The sequence below is a fragment of the Trematomus bernacchii genome, unplaced genomic scaffold (genome assembly GCF_902827165.1).
Source record: "Trematomus bernacchii unplaced genomic scaffold, fTreBer1.1, whole genome shotgun sequence".
Taxonomy (NCBI): Eukaryota; Metazoa; Chordata; class Actinopteri; order Perciformes; family Nototheniidae; genus Trematomus; species Trematomus bernacchii.
In genome coordinates this window covers 3,350,237-3,376,267 of record NW_022987547.1, presented here as the reverse complement: position 1 = coordinate 3,376,267, position 26,031 = coordinate 3,350,237, and the positions used below count along the sequence as shown (strand labels likewise).

Here is a 26,031-nt window from a genome sequence, read left to right as displayed (position 1 = left end):
ACTTACTTGTCAGCATAGGTCGGCATTGATGTACAGAGCCGACAAAAGACCTTGTTTATATTGGCATCATATTGAAGCCAACTTCATCGATCAAGCTGGCTGAAACTTTCTCTCCCTCTTCTTCTCATACTCCCTGTCACTCTCCTTTAACTCCTCCGGTGACTTTCTTTTTATTTGAAGATCGTTTTTTGCCCGGCGCTTGGCCGGTTACCGGTGGTATTAAATTGGCGAATGGTTAGGTGGCGCGAAAGTCTGTAGTGAAGGCTCCGCAGCAAACGGCTGTTTGCTTTTCATCCAACAACGGCAAGCTATGTTGTAGCGTTAAGAAACAAAACTATTTAACAAAATTGCTTGTCAAAAATACCAATACCACAGGACAATGTGATTTTATGTCTTACTGTTTTATTCTTTTATTTTTTAAACCAATATTTTTTATGTGGAAAGTACGTTATGCTGGCCCGGGGGGTCTAAATAGTGCTTCCGGGCCAGCGAGCCATTTATAATGTCTAGCCCTGCATTAGGTCACTACGGGGGCATAATGGGACAATGGGGCTATTGTTTTAGGTATAGCCATAACCTTATATATCCCCCCTCTTTGGCATATGCAGGCTATCTTCTACTGGACTGTTTTTCTAGATCCAGGTGCTTTCAGCTCCAACTGTATGAGTAAATAGATTTTCTCACGGCAACATGTTAATACAGGAGGTGGGAAATGTTGACCCAAACCCCTATTCTTAATTTAAGTGTGGTTGTCAACCTTGTTCCTGTAACAACCAAGGTTCAAGGTTCTTTATTGTCAAACTGACATAGCTACAGAGTAATTATGTTGTTGAAAATCTTATGTCACAGGCTTCTCCAACAATGCAACATAATAACAATACAGATAGCAAGAGCAATACAAAAAGAAAAAAAAAAATAATATAAAGTGAGCATGTGGAATAGTGCAGTACGAGTCTATATACAAGTTATTGGAATGATATATATTAGATATTAGATACATATTACTGAGTAGCAGATGAATGTTTTTGAAGTTGTTTCAGCAGTTCAATTGTTTAACAGTCTCACTGCCCGTGGGAAGCAACTGTCTCCGAATCTTCTTTAAGTGCCATTTTTCACCCTATAGCTCAGCCAGTTTTGCATGTATTTCAGTTGCAACTTGCATGTGTACCATATGAGTCTCTACAGGCCCCTACGCTGCAGAGGAAGGTTGAAAACAGCATTTGATTTCCATGGTTGACCGCTGGTGTTGATGACGAAGAGAGTCTTTCGATAACCAGTCTACCTCCATATCCATCTGGCCACATCAGTTCCACATTTTATCAAGGAGCTTGTCCAAAACTTGCACGGGCTTTTCTCTCTGATAATGATGTACAACATTCTCAAGGGCACCATACAAAACATGATTCATGAATTGTATTTGTCACATATTCATTGCTCATAGATGATGTGCTGTGAAAAGCAAGGTAGCATAGTATTGAGGACGTGCTAAAAACTCACTAACACTATGGAAAACCATGGAAATCTTTTATATACCTATGTTGTATACACATGTTATACATTATATAAACGAAGACAGTTGGAAAAACAATCTAATCTCACCACCATGAAATAGAGTACTCCAAGTTATATTTAAACCCAAGTGTGAGTTTGTTAAGCCATCCAGTCGGTAGTAGACCAGATTACGATTAGACGATTTAGAGGATCTCGCTCCATGGGGTGAGAACTTTGATTCAGACTCCCACTGTGTAGACTGGGTCTCATGTTCTGCTTTGTTTGGGTTGTGTGGATTATGGTTCTTACTGTTGTGTAACATTATAAAAGGCTTCAAATCAGGCTGCTCAGAGCTTGTTTGACTTTGTTTATGGTACATGTTAGGTTTTTTTGCTATGCCATGATGCGGCCAGTATGATTTGCTAGCAGACTATTTATTGCTCTACTGTAGTGGTATTGTGCTTATGGAACCCATGATTTGACCTTATTTCAGCGATTAAGGATCTATAATGTAAAGAATAACTAGAATAGAAATAATTAAGCAACATGGGGAAAAAGTCAATAACAAGTAAGTCTGAGAAAAGTACTGCACATTGCTATTGCTCTAACACATGATGATACATATTCAACACTTCTCAGTCAGTGGGCAAAGACATGTATTCACCACCTGATGCCTTCTGAACTTTAGTTTCTTTTAAACAAAAGTGGAGAAAACTGCATTATTCAAAAGCTTTCCCTCCAATTTGTATGCACGCACCAGACTTTGTGTCACTGTCAAATGTTTTGGGATTTTGCCTAATATAACATGATAACACTTTTCTTTTGTTGCAAGTAATCAATCTACTCTCTGTCGCGATGTACGGTGATTAGCAGTTGTCTCTTCCTCCCAAACAAGGAAACAGTGTGCTGCCCGGTGCCATGCTGTGTCTGTCTGGACACTTCAGAATCAGTCTGGATGGTGCTGGGCTCCGGGCACAGTCTTCAGCTCAGTTGTATTTCATGTTGCTCTGCCTTTTCACAGCCAATCTTTCTCGGCTGGTCTGTAGTGTCAGTGACAGGTATCCTAGCACCTCGTTTTAGTGCACCATTCATTCGAAATGTTCTTTTCCTTTTTAGACCTCTGAATCACTGCAAACGTCTCTGAATAGTTGAGTGGCTCAAATACACTCCGCTACCAGTTTATTATGTGCACATACCTAAAACGAAGTCTGATGCAACAGCCCTGCAATACATCCTACCTTCATGAAGTTAGTAATGTTCAGTCTCTGTTGAAACTGTTATAGAGAGGTGTTGACTCAAATGTATGGTCATTGTGACAAGTATAGTGCTGTTTAATTATACTGCGTTAAACAGTGGTCCTGCCTGTTGTTGTTGCCTGAAGATATTTTGGAAGGGGCAGTTCTTTGACAAGCTAGAAGCGTTGCCGCGGTGGTGTGGCAGGCAGATCTTTGATGGAACAGCTGGTAGACTTGAGGGAGGGAGAACAAAAGGGTAGAGACAGGAAGGAGCAGAGGAGGAGTCAAGGATCTGATGAAATGTAGTTTCAGAAGAGGAAGGGGGAGGAGAGTGGGACCGACAAAAAAGGGTGGCGGGCCCTCGCACTGTCCCATGTTACATGCTAGAATTCTAGAACCCACATGAAAAAGGTCACAGTGCAACAAACTGCCCAATCAGACATTGTCTTTGTCCATCTGACTGACTCTTTTGGTCTTCCCTTGTTTATCTCTAACATATTCAACTGCCTGCGTCATCAATCTGTTCCCTCTGCCAAGGACAAGCGGCAAGAGGAATCAAAACAGGAGAAAGACACAACACATCGCGCAGAAAACCCTGAAGAAGTATCACTGCACCCGCCTGAGGAATGTTCTGATTATGGGAGACCTATGACACAAATGGAGGAGTCTCCACTGCCCGTCACCCCCCCTGTTGACCACAACATATTACTAGACCGACTAGAAAACTGGGTGGGACTTTCGGAAACAGTTCTAAATTGGTTTGAGTCCTACTTAAAGGACAGAAAAAACTTTGTTTCTATAGGTAAATACACATCTGAGTTGACAAATATGACATGTGGGGTACCTCAAGGCTCCATCTTGGGGCCTCTTCTCTTTAACATCTACATGCTACCACTGGCTCAGATAATGAAAAACAACAAAATAAGTTACCATAGCTATGCGGATGACACACAAATTTACGTAACAATTTCACCAGGAGATTATGCTCCAATTCAAACACTGAGTAAGTGCATTGAACAAATCAATGACTGGATGTGTCAGAACTTTCTCCAATTAAACAAAGATAAAACTGAGGTAATGGTTTTTGGAGCCAAGGCAGAACGTATAAAAGTTAGCGCTGAGCTTCAGTCTGCAATGTTCAAAACAACAGATACAGCCAGACATCTAGGTGTAGTCATGGACTCTGACCTGAGTTTCAACAGTCACATTAAAACAGTTACTAAATCAGCCTACTATCACCTAAAGAACATATCTAGGATTAAAAGACTAATGTCACAGCAGGATTTGGAAAAACTTGTCCATGCTTTTATCTTCAGTAGACTGGACTACTGTAATGGTGTCTTTACAGGTCTCACTAAAAAATCTATTAGAAAGCTGCAGCTAATTCAGAACGCCGCTGCTCGAGTCCTCACTAACACTAAGAAAGTGGATCACATCACTCCTGTTCTGAAGTCCTTACACTGGCTTCCTGTGTGTCAAAGAATAGATTTCAAAATATTGTTGCTGGTTTATAAAGCTTTGAATGGTTTAGGCCCAAAATACATGTCTGACCTACTGCTAAATTATGAACCATCCAGAACTCTCAGGTCTTCTGGGTCTGGTCAGCTTTCTGTCCCCAGAGTCAGAACTAAACATGGAGAAGCAGCATTCAGTTATTATGCTCCAAATATCTGGAACAAACTCCCAGAAACCTGCAGGTCCGCTGCAACTCTTACTACTTTTAAATCCAGGCTGAAGACTTTTCTTTTTGCCGCTGCTTTTAATTGAACTATTCATATCTTAAACTGCACTGTAACTTTTATCCATGTATTTTTTCTTTTAATGTTTATTTTATTATCTTTTATTTTTAATGACTGATTTTAAATGCCATTTTCTTAATGTCTTCCATTTTTGTAAAGCACTTTGAATTGCCTTGTGTTGAAAGGTGCTATATAAATAAACTTGCCTTGCCTTGCCTTGCCTTGCCTTGCCTTGCCTTGCCTTGCCTTGCCTTGCCTTGCCTTGCCTTGCCTTGCCTTGCCTTGCCTTGCCTTGCCTTGCCTTGCCTTGCCTTGCCTTGCCTTGCCTTGCCTTGCCTTGCCTTGCCTTGCCTTGCCTTGCCTTGCCTTGCCTTGCCTTGCCACTCATCGAGCTTAAGCTAAAGTACCAACATTTACTAGTTCCGCCTCCTAATTTGTGAATATTTGATGGTTTATTTGTTCTTCTTTAATATTAAACAAATATTTGTTGTCTTAACAAGGAATTTAGGAATTGTGATAGGGTGATAAAATAGTGATGAGAAGCGGGTTAGAGGCGTGATTACTTTATCTAACTCTACTTTTTTACTAATAATCTTCAGCCCCATCTGACGCTGTCTCAATTTACCTCACAGTAAGGACTTTATATAAAAATCTTTAGCATATGCCGTAGTACCCCCGAAGATCTTTAAACCGGTATTAAAGGTAGGGTAGGTAAGTTTGAGAAACCGGCTCGAGATTGCTAGAATTTGAAAATACACAACCGGAGAAAATCTGCCACTTCCTTACAGAGCCCCTCCTCCAACACACACGAACGCGCACATGACCAATGAGGGCACGAGATAAGTTTGTGCACAGATGGAAGGCTGACAGGCAGGTAGGCCATCCAGTTATTTTAGCCGGGCCGGCTAAAATGATTGGTCGTGCTTTTAACAGTACTACGGCTTCCACAGATGACATTTTTTTATGGATTTTTTGTCAAAGCACTGAAGATATTCATTGCTATCGGGATGTTAAGAGCATTCCATGGAATGACATTATTTTAATTGATGGAAAAACTCTTTCTCTCTTCTAGTTTGAGCCTGAAGGAAAAGGCTAAGGTGGTCATTGTTGCTGAAATGCAAACATTTTCTATGAATGCTTATGCTTTCCCTCATCATTTGCATCGGTATCTGGCAATGTGAGAGCCCATACCAGTGCTTCTTGTGTAAATGTGAGATGCCCTGCCATGCTATTTGTGCTCCTGACCTTGCAGAGTCAGTTTCTCCGTTTAGTCAAAGATCAGGAAGCTTTCCCCTTAAGTGTTTTCTTGGCTAAATACAGTAGCCCTTTCTTTGTCTAGCTCAGATAAATTCCCTTTTCAGTCTTGTACCCCACAGGGATGACGGTAATTTGGGTTGTTGACTCTCACATGAGCATATTGTTCTCCTCCATCAGAAGAGCACTGACAAAGATTGAGAAAGATTAAGCCTAGTGTGGAAGCAAAGCAAATGTCACCACCACTTATTGAAAAGCAGTTCTGGAGTGGTGTGCTATGAAACACAGCAGGATAGAAAGGACTTTGAATCCTGTCTATGATAAAGACGCAGAACCAGTGTTTACTTTGGATGGATGATGGTGTTATCCGGGTTGACTAAAAAGCATTTACAGCGCTTGTGATTTGTATTGTCCTGCTGCACAGATAGATCATAAACTATGACATACTGTACTCTGAAAGCATTCAAACGTAAAATACAAAGGAATCATGTAAACCAGGATAAAATGATGGAGAACTAACAGACGGGTCAATAGCTGTTGGCAGCAGCTTCCCCTCAGGCCGTAACTCTATACTATGTCAAGGACAAGAGTAGGACATCTAACTGCCCCCCCCCCCCGCCAGTATGCATCATAGCTAGTGATGCAAAACTCAAGACTACTGGATGCTTCCTCATTAAGTTCAACTGTGTTGTTGTTAGAACTTTTGCAATTGTGAATTTAGATTAGAATTCACTGCCACATTGTGTTTTTGAATGCCTCTACAACCTCGTATAATGTAAATTGGAGTGGACACATCATACAAGAGAGACGTCTTTTTTTGAGCTGAGATCTGACAGATGTTGTGTTTGGTTTTAGGGTTGCAAGTGATAGCAGGAATAAGACATAAAAACTGTTCCTGTAGTTAAGAGCCCCATTTTCTTATGTTCTAAGATAATTGAAATGCTATGAAAGAGTGTATGAGTATATTTTAGTCTTAATAAAACAGTACAAATAGCATGTTTTGTAGGGGAAGTGAGAGTGCATGTGTTTAGTCTACCCATACATAAGTTTGCACATTCATACAGCATGTACAAATGTGTACCGTAACCGAAAAGAGTTATGCATCATATTTGTTTTTATTTCTAAAGGATAAAAAAGTCTTCAAGCAGCTGGTCCAAGCGCTGTTGCTTCTGTGCCCTGCTAGCTGCCACTCACTCAGTTACTCAAAGCCTGGTATAAGTGTACAGATGGATTATGTTGATAATGTGTAAATGATACTATTGAAAAGTACAGTAGGCCAGATTAGGACATGTTGACTCTGTTACATAGTATACAGAGATTAAAGCAGCAGGGTGGGGATGAGGAGGGTTAGTCCCTGTCCTCGAGGAAGAGACTTTATCAGGATCCAGGCTTTTTCTCACCAGGGGTGCTGTCCTTTATCTGACCTAAAGTCTGATCCTCCGATGGGCCATTTCTCTCTTAGTAATACTATTAACTCAGACGTTGTAAACATGGTTTTAAGTCTTATCTGTACACAAAAATAAGTAAAATAGTTGTTTTTGTTCTGTGTAAATAGTTGGTGGGATTTTAGTATTTTCATTGTTGTTTTGTTTGATGCCATGCTACCCAGTGCAGCAGTGGGTGAGTTAAAATGTGATGATAAAAAATAGATTAAAGAAGTATAGCACTACACTCAGGGTGTTCGAAAGCCCAGAACCAAAACAAAGTGTTCAAACTTTGTGCAACCGACACATGCACAGGGCTCCCCAGTGAGTCCCCAGGGCTCAGCAGATACTATGCTGCGTGCTCCAGGGCCATAAATCCTCTTTGCATGGCTGGTGATCAAGCCATGATGTAAAGGAGCTTAGTGGCAATAGACAGACACAAGCAGGGAGCTGCTCTCCTGTTGGCCGCGTGTCAGGTGATTACACCCACAACACACACGGGAGAGAGAGACAGCAGAGGAGAGGTGGAAAAACAAAGAGGGACATTGACATGGAGAGGTAAATGAATGGTGACAACAGAGAGTGTTTTCAACAGAGAAACAAGCAGAGACGAATCTGAGGTTTTCTGAGTGAAAACACAACCTGGGCCTCCTGCTTCCCCACACTTTTATTTGAAAGCAGGTGCTGCATATATGGATGTTTTCTGGCAGCAGTCAGGTTATGTACCGTCTTTGAGTGTTAGAATTTGAGAGGTAACATGGTGAAAGAAATGCCTATAGGTATTTTACAATTGTTTTTATTTTGTCTATAAAATGTCAGAAAAAACACATTATTGGGCGATGTTTTTAAATGAAAGCAAAAGATCATCACATTTTCTGAAGATATAACTAGAGAATCTGTGTCATATTTGCTTGAGAATTGATTGAAATTATCAATCTATTATCTAAATAAATGTATTTATGTCAATCAAAAAGTGGATTAATCGACTAATTAGCATTGGTAAGGCACTCAACTGCTTTTTGCTGTCATAATTATTTTGGCAGCATGAGTAGATAGCTTATGTAGCGTCACCCTTTGTCTTTTTTCTGAGCACTGTAGCAAATGGGGGAGAGCTTATTCTGGGCATGTCTGTCTATACCAGGGGTGGGGAACCTTAGGCCTCCGGGCCGTATACGGACCGCGAGACCATTTGGTACGGCCCTCGAGGTAATTTATAAACACACGCAAAAAAAAGAAATCTAGACCGCAAAAGAATGAAACAAGCGAGTGCCTGTTTTTCCTGGCCAAGGTCAGGGTCCTTGAACACAACACGAGCCACGTGTCATCACGTGGTATATGTCTCGTCTGACAGGGGTGTAGTGCTGACGGAGAGCACCAGAACGTCGCTCCGGCACTTCAGAAATCGCAGTACCCATAAGGAGCCGTACACATGCCGCAGTTTTTGCGTGGCTGTGTCTTTAGTTGAAAGCCCAGTGGCGATCTGTTCATCTGTCATACTGATCATACACTCCATAACTTCTTTGTTATTAGCATCTGGTTAGCGAGCTATGCTAACGAATATAAGCTTTTTCTACAACCAGTGAGTTAAAGGCACATCTTTATATGATCATTTTATAGTTATAAAAAAACAAGAGAATAAAGTAAACGGGTATAAAATACTATATGACAGTAAAAGAAAGTTGTTATTAATAAACAAGAATACAGTTTAAAAGGGGAGTGATTTGTAAAATATCCATAAAGAAAAATAAAATGTGCTTCCAGTTCTGTTTCATATAGGTGTTGAGAGATGTATCCATAGAGCTCCTAATGTTGCTCTCAAAGTGCACCAGATTGATGCTTTTAACTTCAACATTTAAAAATAAATCTTCCCGGGGGAGCATGCCCCCGGACCCCCCTAGAGGAGGTTAGGTCCCCCCCCCCCCCCACACTTAAATCATGTTCATATGGATAGGAAACTAAATACATTTGCACACATCTTGTGTCCATATCTTTCTGTTTTGGTGGTCATGCCACAACCGTGCATGCATGCGCGAGTCATGGTAAGATATCTGGATTAAGAGGTTGCTTTTTCTTTGCACAGCATGAAAGAAAGGCGAAATGAATGGGCTGTGGCCCTTGAGAGGAAAAAGGTTCCCCACCCCTGGTCTATACTGAGCTTTATGTCAGACACCATCATAACAAAAATTGACAGACACATTTTGTTGGACCGGTTTGACTCTGAATGTGGCTGCCCGTGAATGTTGTGCTTTTCTTGCCATAAGCAGTGTCTGCAATGTATCTTCCTTGCTCTATGGCTTTTAGATTGAGCGGTGACGAGCTCATTCATGCAAGTATGAGGGCAAGCCTACTCCGGTTGGTGCTTATGAAGAAAGAACAAATACATTGTAGTACAAATGGGTTAAAAAGGAAGGGGTGATACTTGTGTGTCATAAAATGCCATCAGACTGTTGATTTGAATATGCACATCTATCCACTCACCTGGGACTTGAACTCGCCTTATCTCTGTTCATTCATATCTTGTAATGTTCTTGTTATAAACACAGGCCAGCCTCACAGGAGATGAATGCACTACCTTGTAAACTCTTAGTCATGTAACTGTATTTTCTTCCTCCCTCCACAGGTCACTTTCCTCCTTCCCTCCCCCTGCTCCCCTAGCATCCGTCACAGCGCTGGTTGTCATGGAGAACTCTTCAGTGGCGTCCGCATCGTCGGAGGCTGGGAGCACACGCTCGCAGGAGATAGAGGAGCTGGAGCGCTTCATCGACAGCTATGTGCTGGAGTACCAGGTGCAGGGGCTTCTGGGAGACAAGGTGGATGGGGACTTGGACCTGGACAATGGTGGCAAGGTGCCACAGGTCAGTCTTATTATTTCACTGGATGACATGCAGAAAAAAAAATTCTTAGTACAGACTCTGGTGGTTTCTGTCATTCAAATATATTATTGTGGGGTACAGCCTGCCCCTAATGGCATTTTCATTATTTTCTACACAAAAATAAACCCACTTTATTTAATAAAGCACCTTCTCCCCCCCCATTTCTCTCCTCCAGTGGACAGATGACTGTAACAACAAGAAAGATGGCAGCTGGACGTCTTCACGGGGAAGAGGCTCAACCAAGCCAGTAAGTGTTTCTGCTGGGTTCTGCTTATTTCACAGCTTTGGAGGTGACCATTAATTATGCATTCAATAATCAGTCACAGTTTAGCTTTGCAAAGCATAGTCATGATCCCACTAAAGGGCTGTACCGGCAAAAATGCTTGGATCAGCTGTACCCTGCTGTCCATCTCAAAAAATATATGGTTGGTCTTTATTTTAGATCGGACAATAACGAAGCAATAACAAATGGTAAAGCTGCAGCATATTCATGAGTTCATAACTGTTGCATCATGCATCCCCTTTACTTTTTGAAGATGTATAAATATATTTTAAGTCTGACGGCACACAAAGCAAGACTCTAACTTCTATAGTGTAAATAAAGCTAAAACAATGGGGAGGGAATAAAGATTTTATGAAATTAAAACACAAAGCTCTGACCTGTGTTTTAGTCACAACACATGACAAAAAAACAGGGTCAAACGACTTATTTAAAGGGGCCCTATTATGCAAAATCCACTTGTTCATGTCTTTTATATGTCCTGACCCATTTACATAAAAACCTGTCTGAAAATGAGCTGATCAGATTTGAGCCACTTTATGATGTCATAAAGAATTTTTTTCTTGTGTAACCATTAGCCAATAACCAACCAAGGTATCCCACCCCCACCACCTTATCACCTGAATCTCCTCCTAGAGCACCATTGTGTTCTTTTTAACCATATATCTCTGAGGGGTGTGGGGAGTGGCTCCTTATTGAGCCAAACACTTCATAGACATGTTTTGTATATATCTGAGACCTAAAATATATTGATGAAAAACAGTATAATAGGGGACCTTTAATGTAGCACATGTCCGATTCACTTTGTGACCCATGAATCTATGTTGCTAGTCTGCAGTAACTGTGAGGGTAGTACCTTTATGCTTTACCCTGATTCTACTGCTACCTCCATCTTGTTGTCATCCTCCCTCTGGTCACTGGAGCATCTCATTGATTAAAGCGTAGGTTTGCTCAGCTCTCAGCTCTGTATGTGCTGGTTAGTCTTTTCCAATCCGTCAGCTCAAATGTTTGGCTAGAAGTGACTGCACAACAAATCCACAGCTCTGCACACTCTGCTAGCCTGTGGTTGGTGTAGAAAGTACGCTCTTAACTAACATGAGATACTGTGCGGCCTGAGCCAGTAATTTAATCATCTTAAATGAATTATCAGTCAGTTAGTCCTCTTAATATCTGAGCGTGTGTGCTGCTCTGCTCAGACTGTACAGTCTCGGAGATTCAGAGTATTATTGCTCATCAGAGATTTAGAGGTATGATTCACCAGAGGCCTGCACTACGAAGCCGGATTTTCGCTTAGCGAGCTAACTTCAGGGAAAACTCTGGGTTTCCGGTCCGACGACGCTGGTTCACTTCTTAGCGGGCTAGATCTCCATGGTAACTTATGCTGAACGGCTAACCTGCCCCGGAGCAGGTTAGGTTCCAGGATAAGAGATCAACTCAGTGAAAGCACCGCCTGCTGACCAATCAGAGCTCAGTGTGTGGAGTTTAAAGCTATCAAGTCATATTACAGGATAAAGGAAATACAGAAAAACTGCCGTTGCAGGAAAGACGGCTGGCAAAAAACACCTGACTGTGTGAACGTGAAAATTAATAGAATATCCCCTCCCATCTTCAGAGCAATCTGACTATTATAACATTAGTGTTAAGAAAGCTTACTTAAATATCTGCCACAACATGTAACCGGATCAGAGTAACATTAAGTACAGTCCGCGGCACTGTGAGTGCAGACGTAGATGTGTCCCATTATCATTCATATCATATCACATCATAATTAATGTATCATATATTTCCTTATCTGAGTCAGCTTCTTGAGCCGTATCTGGCCGTGCAACACTCAGTGTCACATACTGTTTGCAAAAGTATTATTTTAAGCAACACATTAAGTTGACGAAACACTGGAGTCAAATGTAATTAAAGTCAGATCCACTCGTGTCTTGGACGGGGCAGTGATATCATAAACCTGTTAATGTACGCATTCAAACACTTTTTCTTTTACCAGCTGTATTCACCTTGCAGGTGCAGCTATGTGGCTTTTATCCTGGATAAAGTGTTTAAGTCATGGATGTTTAAAGTTTAACTTCTTCATATGTCTAATATTATAGTTTACTTTTCATTCAGGAAGTATGACGCTGCGCTGTCAGTACGCTTCTCCATGTTTGTGATTGGTCAAATGTTGCTAGCCCCGCCTCTTTCATGTGAACGGGCACTCAGCCGGACAGAGAAACCCTGGCTTTAGTTACCGAGTAGCGAGAGCGCGTTTGTTTTGGATTAGGTAAGCCAGCTAACTCAAACATATCCAGGGTATGTTGAACTGGATTCGTAGTACAGGCCTCAGGACGTGAGTGGTGAAGCAGAGCAAGTGAGAGGTTCAAAGAGTGCAGAGTGTTTTAAAATATGAAGAAGGTAAAGAGAGGGATTGGAATTGAAATGTCAGTATTTATATCAATACATCAAGTTCTTGTCAATTCAGTGCTGAGAAAATAAGGACTTTTATGCTTGTTTACACGCAGCTTCTGAAAGTAAACATGTTCAAGACTTGGCAATGGAACAAGAGTTTTGACAGACACAGAATACTCAGTCCTCTGCTTTCACCTCCTCTTTCACCCCTGCAGGATGAGTGGGATCACAGCAGTAACGGCAGCACAGGTTCCAGGCCCAGTTCAGGTTCCAGACCAGGATCTGGCTCCCGCTCAGGCAGCAGAGGCAGAAACAACCAATTCACATGCCCTGCCAAGGTAAAGATACACCTGCGTGCTCGTGTGTCTTTGTCTGCTTTCTCATATGTCTCTTGCTGTCACAACATATATGTATGTTTGTCTCCACTGGCTTTAGTAGATCAAGTGGTGCTTCTGTTTATGATGTTTAACCAAATCTAAGGGAGCTTGATATGTGATGGTTTGTTAAGAAGTGTTTTGTAGTCGTACTGAAATATTTTCTTTGCTGTTGGGACAGAATGGGAACAGAGAAGGCTCCCTGGACATCCTGGGGACAGACATATGGGCTGCCAACACAATGGACTCACGCGGGTAGGTGCCTGTCTGATTCACAAACCTCATATGTTGAACAGTCTACTGATTCTGAATTCCAGCCATAGTTCCTGGAGGGTCACACGCCTGATTAACACACTCCCAAGTCTTGGAGCTTCGGACTACTTTGCTCTGTGACAGTCTCACTGTTTTTGACTTCCTCTCGACTGGACTTTGCTTGTCTGATGTACAGCTTGATTGAGATTGTCCTATTTTCTCTTAAGTTTAAGGTCTGCTCTTTTGTAAATAATTATTAGTTTTCTCCTGGTTAGCCAAAGACAGCATTAGTTATGAGTATCGAACAATAGATGTTCACATGAAATGCAACAAGGGACATCAATATTCAAAAAGTTATTTCTGCCACCATGCCCAAACGATCTTAATTTAATAGTTATATCTAGGTTCAGTGTTTCTGCCACTGAAGGCTCCACTGCTGCCTTCGAAAAATGTGAATTAATGCTTGAAATCTTGTATGATTTTCTTCCACGTGACACCCGAGTGAAAATCCTTTCAAACAAGAGCTTGACCTGTAACTACAGGACAAAAAAAAGGAAATGTGTGAGACATACATCTTTACTGGTGGGAGTTCTGGTTGCCATGGTAACAGCTGCTCAGCAGCGTCAGCTACCTAACTTTCGGCCACAGTGGCACATCTGAGCACACGGTGAAGGAGCAACTCTCCCTCCATGCTGACAGAGATGAAGTGGAGCATGGATTGAGTATTGAATAAAAACTGATTTATTAGGAGACATTTCTTCACATTAGTAAAAAGCTGCTTGAACCGTTTTTCTGTGGCTTAGAGTTTCGAAACATATGTTGTTTAAAGTTAAAGTTTCAAATAATTTACGTTTTTGAGTAAGACAATAGACCCAAAAAAGAGTAGGTAAAATAATGTATCCAGACTCCCCTAGTGCTGACACAAGTCCATGGTAGCCCCATTTGGTCAGTGATTGACAGAGCCTTTTATAAGATGCAGCTGTTTCTCCACACCTCACCACCAGTCTCTTGTAATAGGACTTGTGTGTATAAATGGACGCTGGATGTCTCTAACTTTCAATATGTCTCTGGGTTGTAGCGGTGCCGGTTGGGACGTGCAGCCAGAGAAGCTGGACTTCAGCCATTTCCACAGGAAACACTTCAGAGGAACGCCAAAGCACCTGCCACACATCGACAGAGAGGGGTAAGACCTTGGTTCTGCTGATGCTGCTCTGACTCAGCATTGTATTGATCATTCCATATTATTTAAGATATGGCTTTAGGATTGTCCTCTGTCACTAAGCCAATTCATGTCTGTCAATCGCTGATAGTTATTTTCTCTCTTCCAGGATGAATAAAAACAAGTTTGAGGAAGATGACGGCATAGACATGAATGACATAGAGAGGTTCCTGCCCCATCTGCGCTCTGTAAGTCACAGTTTTCTCTCTTATTGTGACTGTAATTTCTCCTACTTACATACATGTCTCACTCTGATAAGCAATATGCATATCTTTGAACTGCACATGCAACATCCTGTGGTTTTGCACTCATGTGAACAGCCAGTAAGCCACTCACTAAGATGATAACCCAACAACCCATTAGTAGTCAGAGGGTGACCCCTGGTGGCGTAATGGACAAATAATAGGTGTATTTACCAGACTACCTGCTGTAGTTAGGTCCATACTAAAATCACCAGAATGTTTAACATAAAAAAGAAGAACATTTATTTAGGAGCATTTTATTCTTCCAGAACAATTCATATATGCTAGATCAATCTCGATAGAGTCATACTTGTGTTATAAATGACACTGTTTGATTATAATTGAACATTTGGTGACACCTGCTGGTCAAACGCTGTAACTGACTTAAAGGTGCATGAAAATGTTTTACTGACCCCTGGTGGTTAAATGTATGTACAGCATTTAAACAACCCAAAAATGTCTACAAAAAAGTAAAGTAGGTTATTTGTTTCAAAGGATGTTTCTTTATGAGTTTGAAACCTTTTCAACAGCTTTTGACCTCATAAAACAATACTTATATCTCCATTGTAAGACAACTAAAACTTCTGTAACTTAGGAAGAATATCTAACTAATTGGGCTTACTCAGACTTCAAGAGGTTGTCTTTGCAATAAAGTTGCAGAAGGCTTCCCTTGAGAGGAGATAAGCCCCTGTCTGTTGATATCTTATAGTCTAAAGCCTTATATAACAGTTTCCTATTGTCATTCATTAGAAAAGGTTTTCCTGAATAGGACATTTCTGACGCCACCAAAGGGAAGACAAATATGTGTAATTGTTTTAGCAGCTGTGTATACCATTTTAAGGGTTTTGACCATTGTGTTTTCTAAAGTGATTTGTGAATCTGTGGCACGGCAGAGTTCACCCAACACTGGTGTTACCTTTCTCTCTTCCTTCCTCTGCTCTCTGAGCCAACATGTCTTCCATCTTTCAGAGCGTTAGAGCCACAGTGTCTTCCTCTCTCCTTCCCCTCTTGGCTTCTGTAGTCGAGCTGCAATTCGCCTCTCATAGTGTTTCAGCCAAGATGGGCCTACGAACATGGCTTCCTCATTGTATAGTTCTCAAGCCAAGATTGCTGTTTCCGTTCTTTCAGTTAGGGCCAATTGAAAGAGGGGATTAACTGCGTTTCTCTAGTGAGCTCGGGATCGGATATGTGTGGGCACTGGGATACAGCAAGGTCAGAGACACGGATTCGGGAATACTGCCATTTTCTCTTCCTCACATTCTTTTTCAGTTTTTGCCTTCACTTTTACTCTCTCTTTCACTTCTGGTCTTTGCTGCTGTGATGCAGTTTGTCCGAAAGCTCTGTCAGGCGGAGTCATGCAGCAGTGATGCCAGGCCACTGATGCCCAGTTTATACTCTAATAAGGCCATCAATGTGAGGGCACCTAAGTATCCATGTTATTGTCCAGGGCCAGTTACTTTAAAAAGAATAATACGTTACATAAATTACTGAAACTGAAGTCCACTTATAGAAATATAACTGTAGCCTAATCATTAACTGCATCTGTGCAGAAATAATGAGTTTAATCAGAATGTGAAACATAGCAAAATCATACTTACACACCGATGCATCAGTTATATCATAAGATATCAATCGTATAGGACATTGTTTTCCAATTGTTGTTTATGTAATTGTAAAGCATCCGAGTACCTCTTTGTATTGTTTTTTTTTATATTGTTTTCAGCATTTCTTTATCATCAACGTTATTATCTAGGCAGAAACGACAACACGTCACCTCCTCCAGCTACTACATGGCAGGGCTCATCCAAACTCACCGTCTACGGTCCACACTTCCTGCCAACATTCACCTCCCCTTTCCAGAAGTCGGAATAGACTTACTAATAGCCCTGGGATGTGGAAAACATCTTGTTTGTGTGTGTGGGCGTGTGAATGACTCTGATAGAAAGGGCTTCCTCCTCTTGCCCTCAGATTCTGCTGCACCTCCACCGGCCTCTCTGGAATGTCCACCAGTTCATACAATACCGCTGCCTTCACGTCCCGCCAGGTCGGAACGACAGAAGCATTCAGGCTTCAGAGAGAGGATTTCATCTGTGCATTCATACCAGCTATTGCATGGATTCTAAAACAAATTCCAACCATTTTTTTAATTATTGAATAACTAAAACAATTGTTAATTGTATGGCAATTTGTATAAACAATAGGTTCAAAATGCTTTGGGGAAAAAAATCAACAATTAAAACATACAGCACAGGAAAAATAGTATGAACAGATGTTAATCATTTAAAATCTTAAGATGATCATAAAAACATTTTGGGATCGAGGATAAAAAACAAATATATTTGACTATATAGACATGAGTTTAAAAGATTCTTTTAATATTTGAACCATTTGCCGATCAATTAACGGATTCATTTGTTTAGTCTATTAAACATCAAGGACTTGTAAGAAAATGCGTATCTGGCTTTCCTAAATCCAAAGGGACATAAATCAAATTATTTTTTCTGTGTTTGTTGTGCATGAGACAGCAGACTGTATGTGTTTTAATCTGAAAAATTACTTTTAATTAATTTATCAAGAACTATCCACCTACTCCAAAATACAAAGTGAAACGAGCCCCTTCGAGACAGTAATATGTCTTACCCCCTTCCCTCCTTCATGACGCATACTGTACGGCAGCATGGACACTTGATCTCCCTCACAGGGTGTTTGGCATCATCAACATGATCATGTCAGAATGATCCTCAGTGTTGTGACAGCCTCAGCCCGTGTGCATGTGTGTGGATTCATGAGGGTGCTACTGTACCTGAAATAAGATCAGCAAACGTCTGCTTGGCCAGACATCAACAGCTTTTTGTGTCAGTATGTGTTACATCCATGCACACACATTTTCCTAGACCGATTTTAGTGTAATTTTTTATTATTTAACGGCATTACTCTCTTACCTGTGGGTGTTTTTCATCTGAAATAGAGTGGAGTGGGTGCTTCTGTTTCTGTGCAAATGGTATGACTGTTGTGACCCGATGTTCTTTCCCATGAGGTAATTTATTGGCTGCCAAGATAATGTCAGCTCAGTGTTACCAGGAATCCAGGCAGTATCCATGACGGTCAGCCTCAGCTTGGTTATAGCTGAAAGCTATGTTATTAACAGCATATGGTGTAATAGTTTAACACTTTGGGAATAACTCTTTTTTGCTTTCTTGCCAAGAGTTAGATTCCAATTGGAATACCTCTATCATGTCTGCATGTATGTATGAATGTAAAGCTTTAGACAGCCACTTGGTAGTTGAGCTTAGAATAAAGCCTGAAAGAGTTAGCCTAACTTTGTTCAAAGATAAAAAGATAGCTGCTTTACACTTCAGTTATTGTACAGATGAAACCAACAAGAAATAGTGTGTCCAGTAGTGAGCTTTAAAACTGGTTTGATGATAGGCGGTAGGTGGATTTAAGAAGGGAAAAAAAGGTAGGAGTAGGACTAGCTGTTTCTCTTTGTTTCCAGTCTTTAGGCTAAGCCAGCCTTAGCCTGACTGTAGCTTCGTATTTACAGACATGAGCATGGCATCTTCTCTTCCTAACTCTCATTTGAAAAGTGTAAATATTATTGCCCGAAATGTATAACTATGGCCATAGCAAACCACTTTTTCTTTGATGTATTATAAACAGGATTACCGCATATACTACACAAATAAACTTGAGCATATACTAAACAAAGAAGTGTTTTGCTTCCTTGCAGTCAGTGATAAAATTCCAAATATCTTTAAGAATGGAGGGCACCAGAGGAGGAAGAGAAGGTTATGGTCAGAGCGAGCAGAGAGGGAGAAAGCGGCGAGTCATTTAGGAGACATCCGGTCTCTGGGCTGTGAACAAAGCCGTCCAACGGGGGAACAAAGCAGGAGTCTGGAGCTGAGATATCACAGACTGGTTGGCCCCTCCGTCTGGAAGCGTACGTGCTGCAGAGCAGGGCTCCAGTTGACAAGGGACATTGGCGGGGTGGGCTTATTGGGCGGTCTGTCTGTCAGCTGTCACTTTGTCTGAGACCTGCATTCCTCTCATACTATCATATCAACTCCCACACATGTACTGTTCCTGTATGTTTTTGATTACCTTGAACACACTGCACATCTCTTCTACCATCTTTTGCCTCGTCTCCCTTTGCTTCTTCCTATCTGCTGTTTTTCCTTTTCTCTTCTAACTACCATCATTATGCTCCGTTCCCCACTCCTACCTCTCCTTATGTCATCAATGTAATCCTCCCCTCGATCCTTCAAATGCTGGTGGGCAGCAGAACAATATCCAGGGGGTCATGGTGACCGGCAGCCCCCTCCCTGTGGTCTCTTCCTGCTATTGTTCCTGATCCCACTGCTGCTTGGCTCCTACACTCCATTAACCACACACACACACACTGGCTTAATCACCACTGCACAGCGCTCCGTTCTGGCCTGCGAGAAACACTGGAGACTTGAGAACACATGAAAGCGGGTTACCTTGGGAAAATTGTAATTAATTCCACAGAGGTATTAAATAGTGCACGAGTGACTGTTAAATGCATCACGTCTGAATGACAGTAAATATGTACACAAACAAGATTAACCTAATTTATTCTATCACATGTGCATAATAATGAAATGTGCATTGTAAAGCAGTTGGGGGAAAGAACAAGGCCAAAAAGGCGGATAACTTGATTTCATGCCCCTTTTTTTCTTTCCCCCTCCCCTCTTTGAACTGATTTATATACTTGGCATATTACTGCTGTGCTAAATCCCAAGAAACAAGGTAACCTCCAGCCTGCGCCATGATTAAATTAATGTCTATCTCTGTGTGTTCATGATAGGTTGAGTGCTGCCCACGGTGTCAATTTATGATCCTGATAATAAAGTAGTAAAATCAGCACTGTACCGAGCAACCAAAATGCCCCCAGAAGAATAGGGGTCATTAATAATTGGTCTTCACAATGTTAACTCGACCGCACACAAAGCATCAGGTTTGATTCTGCTAGAAAAACTTGGAGAGTGTAATGTAACACAGAGGATACACATGACTGAAGTCTTTTTTTCTCTTACCTATAACCAGGCATGTGAAACCTGCTGCTGTAGCATTGGCTGTCGCATGATTATATTTCTTTAGGGTACTACAGGTTTTTTTCTCTCTGACACTTTGATCCCACAATGGCTCCATCTCCTCCTGTAGCTAGACCGCCCCGAGTTCTTTGATGTGCCTGTCGGTCTGTCGGTGCTCTGCTGTGGCTCCGGCCTCAGATCACTTATTAAATGGGACACGGATGTCAGGACCTCACATCTTTCCCTCTTATCACCGATCACCCACCATACCTGACTGTGGCAGCTTTGAATCTCTTCCTTTTGGCCCGGTTGGCAGGCATCAGCTGCAGAGTAAGTTACATGAAAGGCCTAAAGGAGGGATCATGAAACACGGAGCAAATCTTTTCCTACAGGAATTGAACAGGAAAAACAATTCTAAATCAGAAATGTTAACTTCATTCCTGACATGAGACAGCTGGACGCATCTATGATTGCGGCAATGTCAGTGCCAATATCAAGTTGTGTAGCTTTTCCTCTTGCTTATTGATATGCAGGAATCCACGATTATACTAGAGATTAAGAAGATTATTGCCAAAAAGAATTGATTTTGTTACAGTTCTTGTAGTGCTTATGAAACCTAAAATGTCACTTATAATTTTTAATTTTACAACGTTCACACTCGAAACAGTTCACATTTTTGCATTATTTGGCACAATATCTAAGTGTTACTCTATAAGCTAAATTCCACTATCCATGCATGGTGGCGATATCAAATCAAATCAAGTTTTATTTATATAGCACATTTTTAAACGATTTTTGGTCGAGCCAAAATGCTGTACATATAATAAAAATACCCTACAGTAAAGACACTTTACAGCAAATACAACAGCACAGTTTGTTCAGGATATCAGTATGAGAAAAACGACACCCTGTGTCCTTAGACCCTCACATCGTACAAGGAAAAACTTCCAGAGAAAAACCCACATTTCAAAGGGAAAAATGGGAGAAACCTCGGGGAGAGCAACAGAGGAGAGATCCCTCTCCCAGGACGGACAGACATGCAATAGATGCCGTGTGTAAATCGAAGAGATAATACATTTTACAGCGTAGGTAGACCGAATGTTTGGAAATGCATGTGTCTATAATAAGAAGATGAATCCACGAAGATGTCAACAACAATCCTGTGGGAGCCATCAGGGAACTATAAAATGTGTTTTCACCGGCATTAAAAATGACAGTAAAATAATCGGTTCCGTAGCACACTGAGTTTCTTATTAATTAGATATCACTTTTATTAATATAGACAGGGGCATTATCATCTATGCAGTTTAAAAAGGTTTCCACCCGGTGCAGATTTGAATGGTGTTTTTTAATACAGTTATATTTATTGTTACATTTATGTGGCTGTGTCTAATGATAAATGAACAGCATGTTATTATAGTTGTAAAACTCCAATTCACAACATATAAAGATAGCCAAAGCTCATTTTCATATGGACACGTCAAATAAAACAAGTCACAAAAACGACACATTATTCATCCTTGCTTTTAATATGGGCAAAATGGCCAAATAATTTCCGCCTTTACACCTCAGCTCCTCTCTGTATCTGAAATGCTTGCTATCTTGTATTTACAGTCCCTCTTGTTTTCTTACTTGCTCTCTCTTTCTCCTCTGCTCTCAACAACCTGTCCTGTAATGCCACCCCTGGGGCGGTTTTAAATGTATTGCTTTTGGCCAAGGGCCCTCGTAACATAAATAAGCCGAGGGAAACAATGGACGGACTGAATGACCATCAAACCAGAATTGTTACACACTAGAAGGCACAGGAAGACGTGCACTTCACTTTCCATGCCGTTTCAGAGAAAGTCCTATAATCGCTATTCTCCGTTTCTATTCTTCACATTTCCATCCCCGTTCGCTCTCTCATTTCCTTACTTTCCTTCCTCGTTACTTAAACTCCTTTCACACTCAAGCCACGTCATTGTTATGAATGGATCGACAATGCTCTCTGACCCAGGTCAATGACCCTTATGGCAAAACCCTCGGAAAAATCAAAAACCTTTTTTACTACTGGGGGTACGTCGTAAAATGTATTTTAAAGGCTAAATCATGCAATACTTTCAAAGGAGATATGCTGTTATTGCTTGGGAGCTACGTGGCGATGGTGAGTGGTTGTAAAAAGGATACATCCTCTCAGCTAGCATCCCAGGTAGCCTCTCCCAGTGACCTGTGCTTTTCCCTGCAATGCTACACGGTGTGTCAACTTCCTCTCAAGGCAGACATCCACGCACATAAAACAATGCACACATAAAAAAACACACCCCAATCAGGATTGTATTTTTACAAGAGTACACCTTGTCTTCTTCTTTTTCTGTAGAGATGAGCATTTTTTGTTGACTCAGTTGAAGTTTTAATATGAAGCTATTTAAACAAATGTGTTTTAGTCTAACAAATCCATTCGCTACCACCAAGAATCAAACTTAACACCACCCACTCTTTCATCCCAACCGTCTCAAGGATATACTGACCTGGATAGAAACTTGTCCACATATTAAACTGTCATAGTAAATGTCCTAAATCCCTCAATGAACAAATGCAAAGCCTCTATGTTGATGGCTCCATTCATTTTTCTTCTTGTTTTTCAGTCTGTTATTTCCATCAAACTTTACATGAATCGCATTGTCGAAACTTTTTCCCCCCCGAAAGAAACATCCTCATCCATCCTTTCCCTTTCCTACAGCTTTCATCTACTCATGTATCTCCTCTGTGGTCTTTCTTCCTGGCTCCTCCAGGATCCTGCTTGGGGATAGCCAATCAAATACGTTTGAACACTCATTGATGCTAGATGACTTTGTAGCGACAACAGGGTAATTCTAGTATTTACCTTGTTATTGTCGAGATGGAGGATAGCAATAGTGACTGTGACAACTTTCTAGGCTTTATGAAATCCTGTCAGATGGGCGATTGTGGCTCTATTAATAAAGCTGAACGCCCTTGCATAACATCTTTATAATCTCAGTAGCTGTAGCAAATCATTAGAACAAACTGCTCCTTTTCAGTCTAAATGCTACATAAGACTGTTATCGGTAAAGAAGCATGCTCCTGCCTCTCCGCACCCACCTCCTGGATCCCTCTCCTCATCGAAATTAGCAACTCTTTTTGTTTAAGAAAATATTTAGAATAACCCTTTACTGATCTCTTGATAACCTTGATAAGCATGCGTATATAAACCAAACCACAGAAAGAATCCCTTTGTCCGTTTCTATCTGCTCTCCCACTCACACAACCACACCCACCCCCCCCACCCCCCCGTCCTTGTCACGTCCACAGGGCTTGCGCTGCCTGCTGCGAGGTGAGGGTTCTTCTGGCAGGACAGCACACGCCTCTCTTTGATCTTCTCCGTGCTGGCTGCTACCTGCAGATAGCATATTCACACACACGCACACACACGCACGCACACAAAGCTCTCCCTTTTAACCACAGAGACAACTCTCTCTACATGTCTCGCTTCCTCCTTCTCCGTTCCTGTCGAAAGCTTTACAAACTGAGCTTCTCTCTAATGCACTGGTCCAAAATATGCTTCTTTTTATTTTTTTCTTAAATGAAAATTGATGATTCAAAGAGCCATTTTTTTTTTTTTTTTGCCAAAGATCTGAGAAATAGTGATGGTAAAATACTTGAAGTTAAGTGTATTGCGTGTATAATTTCACCCTTTGTGTGTGTGTGTCTGTGTGTGTGCACTTACTGTCATCTGGTTACCATTTGAAGGCAGAATTACAGCTAATGATATCCTAGAGGAAAACTACAGTAGCTAAACATGCAACAGTTCCTCCATTTCTTTCTTTTTTTTCTTCCTCCACCTACTTTTCCTCCCTGTCAGACCGCTCTAGGAGTCAGAGTCTGGAAAAAAAAGCAGATTCATTCTGTGGATGTTAATACTTTTGGGTTTATATGTAAAGTCTCTGGTCAAAGTAAAGCTTTGTACCAACCGACGGTTAAAGAGTGTGTTTGTCTGCCTTTTTTTGGATGTTACAGTGCCCCCAGCACACACACACACACACACACACATACAGACACTTTCTGACTCTCACATCTGGATTCAATCAGAACCTTACGATCCCCCAGCAGCCTCTCTAAGAGAGAAGTAGGTTGGAGCAGCAGTGTTACATTTCAAACTCATTAGAAAATCTACAGTATGTTTCTGAAAGGCTGGATGTACAGTATGTTTGTGCAACATAAAAAAACCAGACACAAAATATGTAAGTAGAATTCCTACTTGGCAATGCAAAACATGGCTGATGCTCTACAGCTATAGTGCATGGTATATATACATAATGTCCTTGTGGATTAGTAAAACACCGCCTGAAGTCATTACAAGTCAGATACAAACCAGGCAACAAACCTTTACTATGACTCTCTTCCCTTGTTTTGTCTTTCTTTCTTTCCTTCCTATATATAAATGTAAGCCTCGCTGAAAATAAATCTGACTCTTTCTTGTCTCGATTGTACAAAACCCACCACAACCTCTCATTTCTCTACCAATGGAAACCACAAACGCGAGCCAAAAATGTAACAAAAAGTAGAATGCTCTGGGGGTATGAAAAGATACGCATATTCCACATTGTACCTGCTTATAGATCCAATGAAAAGAGGATTAGACAAGTATATCATCTATGTGGTGATACTTGATATGCTGATCATGAGACAAGATGCACTGATATTACACTATTTGTTTTGGTCATACTTTTATCAAGAAAACCAAAAGTAAGAAGTGAACTGTTCCGAGAGTAAAAAACAGTGCACATAGCCTCCCTCTTTGCAGACTGTGGTCACCTTCTTGCACAACGCATTGGTTTGAGAGTTTGGGGAAATATGTGGAATTTATTTGTATGCATCAGCCTGCAACTATTTGCAACACACAAAATTACACACATGAATCCTTGAGCTCTATTAACCATTAATGCTAATCAACATCATCTAACATCAGCTACTTATGCAACGCACGTTATCTGCTCTGACTCGATACTGTACATAGTCACACACATCTATGCACCATCTCCAACTGCACACTGTACATAACAGCGCTGGTGCTAGACCAACTGTAACCATGGTAACAGCTGCACAAAGTGATGTTGAGTGAAGGGGCCGAATGCTGTTTGATTGACAGGGCAGATGTTTAATTGATGATGGATGCTTATATCTTTTGATTTCACAGGAAGTTTTTTAGAACCACCAATTTTTTTTCACAGTACATGTATCTTTTGTGGTACTTGTTTATAACAGCTGCAGTGTTTTTAATTAAATGAACACAGATAAAAACTGTGCCATACATCTGACAAAGTGCAGAGATTGCTCTGTTTGGGTGCTGATCAACCGATGCATGGCAGTTTGATGTGTCGTCACTACGGCAATCAGCTGAGGGTTACTATCAGCAATGAAGAAACGTAAATATATGATAAAATCATATTTTACAGGCACGTGCCAACATCAACTATATGTAATCTAATAGAATAACCTACCAGTTGTTAACTGAGAAAATATTCTCACTTTTTTTGTTTTAATATATGCAAGTTATAGTCCTTGCACCTACGAACCCAAGCCTGTGCCATGAGTATTATGAATATATATATATAATATTCAGAAGAAAAAGCCATTTCACTAATTCCTCGAAGTCTTGAAAAGAAAGTGGCATTGCACCATTCACCTAATCTCTTGACTTTCTGTGCAGTAAACACATTCAAATTAGTGTATTGATGTTATGGTAAATGGAGTGTACTTATATAGCGCTTTATCCAGTGTTTAAGACCCCTCAACGCACTTTGTCATTCACCCATTCACACAGAGCAGTGTACCTTACTCTAGGACCTAACATTCACACACATTCACACACCGTTGGCCATGTCATCGGGAGCAACTCGGGGTTAAGTATCTTGCCCAAGGATACATCGACATGTTGACTGCATGGGCTGGGATCGAACCCACAACCTTCTGGTTGAAAGACGACCGCACTCCCTCGCAGCCACAGTCGCCCTAAGAGGTCTGGCATTGAAAAACAGCTTTCTAAAGAAAAAGCCTAGAGTTTGTCTGATGTATTAGAAATCTAGCCCTTTGTGTACTTTTGATGGTACGGCGAGGATAAAGGATTCTGTACCTACTTTCCAAGAAGTGATCTGAAATGCTGTTCTTGAAAGGAGCTGTCTCTTATTTTTTGATTTGTCCTC

At 41.1% G+C, this 26,031-nt stretch overlaps 1 protein-coding gene across 2 annotated transcripts in view; it reads left to right on the top strand.

Moving 5' to 3' along the window:
• Positions 1-26,031, top strand: part of ctif (CBP80/20-dependent translation initiation factor) — a 47,679-nt gene that overhangs the window by 3,716 nt on the left and 17,932 nt on the right. For both annotated transcript variants that reach the window (XM_034123268.1, XM_034123267.1), the window contains exons 2-7: positions 9,764-9,998; positions 10,192-10,263; positions 12,906-13,028; positions 13,246-13,319; positions 14,395-14,499; positions 14,645-14,723. In XM_034123268.1, coding sequence (XP_033979159.1) covers positions 9,822-9,998; positions 10,192-10,263; positions 12,906-13,028; positions 13,246-13,319; positions 14,395-14,499; positions 14,645-14,723 — 630 coding nt within the window. In that variant the 5' untranslated portion in view covers positions 9,764-9,821. The remainder of the gene's footprint in view (positions 1-9,763; positions 9,999-10,191; positions 10,264-12,905; positions 13,029-13,245; positions 13,320-14,394; positions 14,500-14,644; positions 14,724-26,031) is intronic.